Source organism: Jaculus jaculus, chromosome 12 (genome assembly GCF_020740685.1).
Source record: "Jaculus jaculus isolate mJacJac1 chromosome 12, mJacJac1.mat.Y.cur, whole genome shotgun sequence".
Taxonomy (NCBI): Eukaryota; Metazoa; Chordata; class Mammalia; order Rodentia; family Dipodidae; genus Jaculus; species Jaculus jaculus.
The window spans coordinates 47,966,313-47,976,407 of NC_059113.1; the positions used below are offsets into that span (position 1 = coordinate 47,966,313).

General features: G+C 39.5%; 1 protein-coding gene across 1 annotated transcript; it reads right to left on the minus strand.

Moving 5' to 3' along the window:
• Positions 1 to 1,718: 1,718 nt before the first annotated feature.
• LOC101594353 (alpha-defensin 9-like) lies at positions 1,719 to 2,950 on the minus strand. The gene is made up of 2 exons (XM_004672945.1): positions 2,779 to 2,950; positions 1,719 to 1,831 (listed from the first exon to the last, which is right to left on the minus strand). The coding sequence occupies exons 1-2, from the start codon at positions 2,948 to 2,950 to the stop codon at positions 1,719 to 1,721; spliced, it is 285 nt and encodes a 94-aa protein (XP_004673002.1).
• Positions 2,951 to 10,095: the final 7,145 nt, after the last annotated feature.

The following is a 10,095-nucleotide window of genomic DNA, read 5'->3' on the forward strand; positions in this document are numbered from 1 at the left end:
TTTCTACATTTCAGCAACTTAGAGAGTTATATCAAGATTCATAGATTTTCATGTCAGATACAGACAAAAGGAATCCAAAAAGTCTGCCTGACCTTTCTTTCAAACCCTAACCCAAATCTTAGACCTTCACTTTACAGCAATGAAGAGTGAAAAGCTTGTCCATTTGGTATCCAAATCATATATATATATTTTTTTTTTTCCTCTGTGAGTCTGTGTTATGCTTTCTCAGCCATGAACTAATTCAGAGAGTACTAGGACCCTATACCTGGCTGATTAGATAGGAGGATGTTCATTTTATGAGTGAGGCCCACATAAGAACCAGGATGGAGTAGATGTGGAGAATCTATTTCGTGTCTGTGTGAGAATCTTGGCATTGTTGTTGGAGTTGGTGGTCCGGGGCAGTGAACATGAAACATCATTTCTGTCTTTGCAAACTGTGTGCTTTGCCATTTAAATACCTGTTTGGATTTTCTACCACTGACCATTCCAGTGAGAGTAGCAACAGATTAATAAGACACTAATTCCAAATGTGCCATGGAACCACATACAGATAATTCTGAAGCCAAAGATCTTGCAGTATTTCTCAACACAGGCAGACTGTTTGAGAGGCATGGAAGGTGAGACCAAGTGGGTTTTGTACATCTAAAGGAGGAAAAGAAAAGAGTCACATCCCACATAACCAAGATGCCATACAGGATCTCCAGAGACATAGGTCAGGCACAAGCATCACCTCTTAGAGGGAAAAAGGAAGAGAAGCTCAGGAATGAGGCAAAGGGGGTGGTGTATGTGTTGGGGTGGACAGCACTGACCCCAAAGCAGCAGGGGCATCTGCGTCCCACTCAGAGTAGACTCTGCAGCTGGAGAGGACATGACTACCACTGTCTTTCCATTGACCCAGATGTCCTGCCTTCACTCACTAGTGTGCATGACAAAGGAGCTTTGGCACCCAGCAGCTCCCTGGGTCTTCGAGGTTGTGGGGAGAACTTTCTGTTATTTTCTACCTTTATCTTGGATACTACCTCCAAGTGTGCTTTACTGACAGTACAAGATACACAGCAGCTAATAGGCAGCTCAGTTAAGCACACATTGCAGTGTACTTGAGTAATGTGAATTTTTTCCTATATGATGAACTATTTTATCTTTGAAAGTACACCAGAATCTTGTAAGTTCTATGAAAGAAAAAAAAATACTGGTTTCAAATATTAATATTCTTACAATGAACACAGGGCTCAGATTCACAGTGAAAGGAAAGCTCAATTCTGCTGCTAATCCTTTTACTTCCCTCCCTTCTGTGAGTTCTGCCTCTGTTGTAGCTCAGTCGTACTTCAAAGACATTCCCTATGTGTCAGGTAAATTTCATTATTATCAGCTTCACCTTTATACAGACTCATCATATTCTTTCAAGGAACTACAATCCCATTTCCAAAATGTTAAAATTTGACTGATCAAACCCAGGTTATACATCTGTTTAGAAGCACTGGGGTATTAACAGCTCCATTGAGACAACTTCCATTGACATTAGAAAAGGTTTTTACCAGGATCAGAATGAGTAGGGCTTCTAAATTGTATTACAAATATCAAAGGCACAAACACAGAAAGAATTTCCTGCAAGAAATTTATTGGATATAAAGAAGGAAGATAAAGGTAAGTACAGTGGTGGTGAGAGCTCCGTTCTTGGTCTCAGTACACGGTGATCTTGTTCTCTCAGGTCTCCATGCTCAGCGGCAGCAGAATAGGTGGCATATTTTACCCGTGCAGCAAGTACCATGTCTACGTTCTGGAAAAATACAGGACCGTTTTCTGCAGTAGCATGTCAGGATGTTTCCTGTGCCTGGGGACACAAAGGGAGCATCAGTCATTGAGTATGGGGGTCAGTGGTAACTAGTGGTGCACGAAGGCCCAGGATACACTGAGAGGTTTGTTGTGTTGGCCCCATCAGAGCTAGCAGCACAACCACCTCAAGTCAATGGGAAGTAATATGCAGGGCAGGTGTTGGTCACCTGCAGGACTTGAGTTCTGTCATAGATAGTCTTTGGTTTCTAAATCTATTCTTTTAGACAAAAGTAGAATTTCTCCCCTATAACTGAGCCATGAATTGGAAAGGCTAGTCAGTATGGTTTTATATATTTTAAAAACTAATTGCATCTGGAGATATGGTTTAGTGATTAAGGCACTTGATTGTTCAATTCCTTAGAACCCATATAAGCCAGATTCACAAGGTGACACATGCATCTGGAGTCAATTTGTAGTGGTTAGAGGCCCTGGCCTGCTCATTCTGTCTCTCTATCTCATATAAATAACTATATATTTTTTAAAACTAGTGAGCCAAACTGATATATTTTGGAATCAAAAGAGTTGGAAGTGCTACAGAGATGGCTTAGCAATTAAGCCTCTTGACTGAGAACCCTAAGGAAACAGGGTCAGTTCCCTGGTACCATGTGAGACAGATGCACAAGGCAGAAAACGTGTCTGGAGCTTGCTTGCAGTGGCTAGAGACTCTGGTGCATCCATTCTCTCTCTCTCTCTCTCCCTCTTTTTCTCTTCTCAAATAAATTAGTAAATAAGATGGTAGCAAAAAATAAATTAAAAGCCTAGGGAGAATGAAAATCAATTACCCTATTAGACTCTCACTTTTACTTCAATGAATAAGCAAATCAAGGCCTAACAAGATAGAGTCACCAAGGTGAGCAAGGCTACTCTAGACAGAATTCCAGAGCTTATCTCTAGCCCTTTTACTCTGGCTTCCAAGCCTCTATCCCATTGACTAGCATCTTTCACCTTTATCTTGAAGAGCTGAGCCTTCAGGACCTCCAAAGGAAATAGTCACCTCCTGGTCCTCTTCCCCTGGCTGCTCCTGGTCTGGAGCTTCTCCAGCTGTTTCTGGGAGGAGATCAGCCTGGGCCAAGAAGGCCAGCAGAGCTAGGGCAGAGAGGAGGGCAAGTGTCTTCATGGCTGGGAGTCACCTAGAGGATGAGAGTAAGTGAGTGTGTGGAGAGTGAGGAACCAAGCTGCATATATAGGGCTGTCAGGCACAGGCTCATAGGTAGGTACTGATACTGGAGGAAGTGTGCATTGATGGGTGGGGAGGGATCATTGCCCTCAAAGTCCTTTAATGTTCCTCTATCATAAATTTCCTCATTACATCAGTCTGTGTACTCAGTGACTGTCCTTAGCTGAAGGTGACAATGATGAAGAGGCTCCTTTATTTTGTCCCTGTTTCCCATGTGCTTTAATATTTACCCTTTAGAATTTAAGAAAGGAAATAACAGGGCTTCTTTTCAATGTGTTCATGGACCAAATGTCTCTTATATTCTCGAAAATATAACCTGCTGATGTGAGAAAGTGCAAACCTTGGCCAGACCTGAACCCCAGGGAAAAAGAGTCAGGTTTTTTTCTTTTTTTTTTTTTTTTTAGGATTCAAGGCCTGGAAAAGGGAACTTTGTGAGTCCTTCCTTTAGGGGCATTTGTGGAGAATGAAAGATGACCTCCTCGTGCTTTAGGTAACTTAAACTCAGTATGGCATTGGGCACCGAGTTGGTTGTAGTGAAAGCTACAGCTTTTTACAGTTATTCGGAAGAAGCCAGTGTGATCTGAACATATCCCATAAAGTTTGTCCCACGTACCTCATTCCACATTAAAAATTTTAAAACAGTTTATGTGCCATGGCTCATGACTGAGCTTTTAAAGATTTTACTTTTAAAATGTTTATTTTTTTTTGCACAAGAACAAAATTTGAAAGTTTCAGATGGTGATGAGCCCTATCAGCCAAGCCATGCCCAGAAATGTCTCAGGCCCAGGCACCCACCATCATCCATGAACACACATTATTCTGTGCTCCAATTTTTCTTTTCTCCCCACTATACTTTGATACAAATGTATATAAAATATATAGAGCTGTATCATGCTTTCTGATAGCTTATAATATCCTAATGTCTATACATTCCATCGTGAAATTATTTACATATTGATAAATACTATACTATTGTCAAGATTTGTTTCTTCACTGCCATGTGCAATAGTTAGTAGTAATGAGTACCATTTATGTACATGTATGTGAATATAAATGTACAAATTTATATATGGCTGCACATATATAGATACATATCACATTGTTAATAAATAAGAACACCTCTTCATTACATTACTAGAAATGGAATGACTGGGTCCAAAAGCATGCCTTGACTTTAGAGACATTAGCACCTTGGTGTCTTCATAATGTTGCCTCACTTATAAATATATATACTCAACAGTCCTTCATGTCCATTTGAACACTCTGTATTAATGAATTTTCATTTTCCTTTCTTACTGCTTGTATTCAGAGTAGTACTGTTGTCATTCAAAATGCTTGAAGTCCCAGAGTATCTTATAGTCTAGAGTGTGCAATAGAGTTTTTTTTTATTTATTTTATTTTTCTGAGGTAGGATCCCACTCTAGCCCAGGCTGACTTGGAATTCACTATGTAGTCTCAGGCTGGTCTTGATCCTCTTACCTCTGCCTCCTGAGTGCTGGCATTAAAGGTGTATGCTATTATGCCTGGCTTAGTGTTCTAGCCAGCAAAACATAATGTCTAAAAAACATGTCCTTTCAAAATAATGAAATGAATTTTTAATTTTCATCACAATTTTAATTTTCTTATTGTTTTAAAGTGTCTTTATTCCTTCCCAAGCCATGGAATCAGAGCTCTTACAGTGGTACTCTTCACCTTAGCAGAGATGCTGGCTTGGTCTCAACAACAAAGCTGATAGAAGCCAGATTTATTGGTTCATGAGGCCACATTTGGTCACTTTTGATTACATCCCAACTTACACTTATCCTGATTATTGTGATTTGGGAAGAACAGATCTCCACTTTGTGAATCCACTGTCACCTGAGTTTCCTAGTCTTTATGGCTGAAAGCAAGCTGATACATACACTATTGATATGGGAATTTTGGGATGCCCTTGGGAGCCCTGGAAACTTTCTTGGCTCGTGTGGGCAATAACTAATAATTCAGGAGCCAGAGTGCTGGACACTCACGGTCACTCAAAGTTTCCACTAAAGTGGCCTTCTGAGTTCTTGTGTTACCAATTTCAATGAATGAAATTCACACACTAGAGGATAAAATGTAGAGAGATTTTATTATAGAGATTTTAGAGATAGGGCTTATCGAGCTTAAGAGAAAGCATAAGAGAAGAAAGGAATATGGATTTCCTACCCAACTGTACAAGAGAGGGGTTTCTGTAAAATAGGAAGGCCCACCTAGACAACAATATCAGGGTCTTTTAAGGAATCCTAGTAGGTGGGGACTGAACTGAATGTCAGGTCAGCCCTGAAGCCAGGCATCTGGATATTGTCAGGTTGACAGGAAGAAAACAATCCTTTTACAGTCTTTTCTAAGGAAGAAGAGATAAGAACAGAGGCACTGATTTACCTCCTCTAGTGAGATTCTAGGAGAGAAAAAATAAAGGGAAAAACCAGATTTTCCCAAATAAGCCCAAGGACGTTCTTCACTTTTACTTTGGAGGAGGGACTCTGCTACCTCCTAATTGTTTCACCTTTCTTATTTCTCCCAATCCTAATCTGATAGGTAAAAGTTGATATTCCCATGTAATACATTTTTTATCATGCATTAAAGGCAAAAGTTCATATGCCTAAGCAGAATTTATACTTGGATTTTGTGAAATGTGTCTTTTGGGGAATGGTTAAACCATTTACTTTTATTGGATGCTAGTTACTACTTATTAACTATACAGATTATTTTTTATAATATGCAGTACAAATCAAAATTAACATTTCCCTTTCCCCCTTTTTTGCTTGCTGTGGAAAACAAGCTAATTAGACTCATGTGTCTTAGTGCTTTCCTGGCAAAAGCAAACTCCTCCCATATTCTGTGTTTGAGTTGGGGTCACTTTTGTTACCTCATAGTGGAGGGTCCATATTCCCAAGAAAGGTAATCAGAACCCTTGACATTATGGCATGAACATTACATATGGATGCCCAGGAAGTGGCTAAGAAATGTTGGGTTGGATAGACATCAGAGTGATACTGGAGAAATGAAGGCGGTATTTGTGATTTATGAGTACAAGGATCTTCTTCTAAGTATCTTCAAACGCACACACATTGTAATTGGTGAGCAGAACTTGATCTCCACTACCTTTGATCATGTACCTGACCCACCTGTGCACACAAGAGATCTATTTTCCTTCCCTCACAGACATCCAGATGCTCCTACCCCACAGGGATACTTCACCTCAAGATGTGTCACAGCCTTGAGGACTTGTTTCTTCCTACCATTGCTGGCTCTCTGGACCCTATAATGAGCTGATCATTGCTGCCCTTGTTTTGTGGCATAGGTCAGTATGTGAAAAGTCAGTGGAATTTTAGCCAGCACTTCCTAGAACAATCAAGTCAGCACTCCTAACAGAGATAGTACATGTGAATTATGACTTATGATATTTGATAATAAATTTTATTTCAGCTAAATCTAGGGAAGATCAAACAATTGATTACCAGTGGCTTTATGTCACATCCCAAAGGAGGACTTTGCAAAAGCAAACACTTACGAGAAGGAAGGAGACCCTTGCAAAGTCTTCAGTCAACAAATGTCACCCCTATGAAACAGTCAGGTTTAGGGATCATAAAACAGATAGTCCCAACACAGGACAGAAATTAGAACTTTGAAATATAGAACAGTTAAGAGAGAATGTAGGGTAGTGGTAAAATATAATAAATCTGGCCACAGCCCTGTTGCTTAATTTTTAGAGACTTTGAGTAAGATACTTAACTTCTGTAAAGTTAAAATCACAAAATATTGCTCAATGAAAGAAACTATTTTATTGGGTTGTTGTGGAAACTTACTGTCATAATGAATTAAAAAGTCTCAGTAATCAATAACGTAAACACCACATACTTGAGATTACTACTTGGATTATTATCCAATTGTGTGATTTCTACAAAGTCACATAAAGCTGTCTTGATTCTATAATAACATGGTATTATTCTCATTTTACATAAGAAGACATTGAGTTCAATAGTGTTTAAATGTTTTATCCAATAGCTAATGGCTCATGTTAGTTAAGCTACCAGGAAGCCAACTTTCTGTTTTCAAGCACTTTAGTCCATCTGTGATCAGCGTTGAGCAGAGGTCATAAATAATCTTCCAAATTAGTACTAAATAGAACAGAAAGGTAAGGTGCACTGAAAAGTGAGAAAGAATATTCCAAATGCTGACAATGGGGAAGTGGTAACAATCCATTAAAGAGGTATATAGACGTGAGCCTGGAAGAGCACAGTGTTAGGGTGCACACTGGAAAATGAATTGAACTGCGTATTGGCTGGAGACAAGCACTTGGGTATCGGAAGTCTTGTGGAATTTGAACTGTGAAGTGAATCCAGGGCTTCCAAATTCAAACCCATTTTATACATGGGATTTCTGAGATCAATGGAGTATTTTACAGCAAGTTGAATTCATTTGCAATGGCTAAAGGTCCTGGTGTACACCCCCCCCACTTGCAAATAATTTTTTTAAGAAACTTATTTTTAATGCATAATTTCTTTTTTTGGTTTTTCTAGGTAGGGTCTCACTCTAGCCCAGGCTGACCTGGAATTCACTATGGAGTCTCAGGGTGGCCTCGAACTCATGGCAATCCTCCTACCTCTGCCTCCCGAGTTCTGGAATTAAAGGCGTGCACCACCACGCCCAGCTCATTAATGTATATTTTTTTATGGATGACTTCTATACTTACAATGTCATGATAATTCTCTCCCCTCCCCCATTTCCCCTTCACTCTCCATCTCCACTCTCCATCATATTCCCTCCTTCCATTAGTCTCTCTTTTATTTTGATGTCATCATCTTTTCCTTCTATTATGAGGGTCTTGTGAAGGCACTATGTGGTTGTAGATATCAAGACCAATTTCTGTCTGGACAGTTGCCTTGTAAGGAGTTGTACCCTTCCTTCTGCTTTTACATTCTTTCTGTCACCTTTTCCACAATGGACCCTGAGTCTTGGAAGGTGGGATAGAGATGTTTCAGTGCTGGACACTCCTCTGTCACTTCTTCTCAGCACTATATTGCCTTCTGGGTCATCCCAGTGTTCACCGCCACCTGCAAAGAAAACCTACTCTAACCTAAAGTGAGAGTAGCATTATTAAGTGTAATGCTTATAGGGAAGTTTGGTGAGCATAATATATGTATTTAGCCAGACAAGAGCAGGCTTTATACTGCTAATGCTCATGACCTCCCCTGACATAAGCTTTTGATTAGGTTTTCAGTACCAGGCATGTATTCCCTCCCATGAATCGGGTCTTCAGTCCAATTAGAGAAAAGTTGGTTTCCCCCAGAGCAGACATGACACTCTTGTACCTGTTTGGTCATTTGGCTTATCTGGCCAAATTTGAGGCTTCTAGTATCTACTGTTTTTACTGTTGATGACTACTGTCTCCCACAGGGCTGCATGAAGTGCAGCTTTTTCCAGCTTTTAGTAGGCTGGTCTACAGGGAGAAGGTTTGCAGCTCAGTCCCAGCTTGATTTCTCAGTGGCCTTGCCATCCAGACATGCGGAGTCTTCAGCAATAGCATCTTACCATCTGTTTCTCATGGGAAACCAAAGGCTTTGGCAATAGCCTGCAATGTTTTGGAGGCTACAGGGATCTCCCTGGCCAACAACTCACTGGAAGATATCCCATTCCTGGCACTGATAATTTTCTAGTAACAATCTCTGGCTTCTGGATGTGGCATTATTCAAAAATGTAGGCTTTCATATGTCTTATTCAGAATATCTTGAATTTTTATTGACCCTCCTCCTAAGCTTCTCTTATTCAATCTCTTCCCTTGGCCTCGTTTAAGCTGTATAATCTTTTCTTCTACTTACATATATACAATACCATCACCTTGAGTCCTTCCCTCTCCTCCCTCCTTTATGGCCTTTTTCTAGCTTACTGGCCTCTGCTACCGAATTTTGGTTCCATCTCACACACAAGTCTAAACATTTGTAGCTAGGATCCACATATGAGAGAGAACATGCAATGTTTGGCTTTTGTGCTATTGTCACTTTTACAAATATATATATATATGTGTGTATGTATATATGTATACTGATTAATAATTTCTGTTTTCCTACTTATTAGAAATGAATGTTCAGAAATATCCAAGTTGTTATCAATTGAACAATATCTTTAAATATTTAATTAGTTAAAAGACAGTGTATGCACACTAGAATAATTTAAAGCCATGGGAAAATGATTGTGTTCTAGATGTGTTAATATACAAGAGTGCAAAATATACTGTTAGTGGAGGAAACATAAAAAACTACACTGTAGAAAATAGGTATTATATGTGAGTAGGGTTTTTTTTTTTTTTTTTTTTTTTTTTTTTACACTTAGAAAAGGATTATTTCCTGGAATGACTGAGGCTGGGAATGAGCTCATCATTTCTCTGTGATTTGAACTTTGTTCCTTGTGAATAAAGTAACATCCTCTAAAGTTAAAATTATAATACTCAAGATCTTAGACATTGGCTATGGGACATCAGTTCATCTGATATTTCTCAAAGTGGGAAGAGGTACCTGGAACACACTGCATGAGGTGTGTTCAGATTGCAATGGCTTCTTCGGGATACTCTGCTGTGACTTCACTCTGAATAATGCTTTGTTTACTGTCCTAGCAAGAGTTTAGGTCACTTAAAGCACATGAGGTCACTTTACCTCTTCATAACTGCCCCTAAAGGAGGGATTCACAAAGCCCTCTTTCTCCAGGCAGGTAATGCTCTTGAATCCTGTAGAGAATTCTCTTTCTCTTTCTCTCTGAGGTTCAAGTCTGGCTGTGGGCCAGCACTTTCTGAAAGAAGTAGGTTCTATCTTTAGAGGACAACCAACTTCTGTTCCATGAAGACCATGAAAAGATGCTTTATTTTCTTTCTTAAATTCTAAAAGGTAAATAAATGGTAAATAAATGTTGAAGCAGATGGAAAACAGGGAAATTTAATGGGGCCTTCATCATGTCAAGGTGAGCTGAGAACAGCCACTAAAAACACAGACCAATGCCATGAGGGAATCTATGAGAACATAGGAACATCAAAGGGACCTCAAAGGCAATGATCCCTCCCCATCCTATCAATA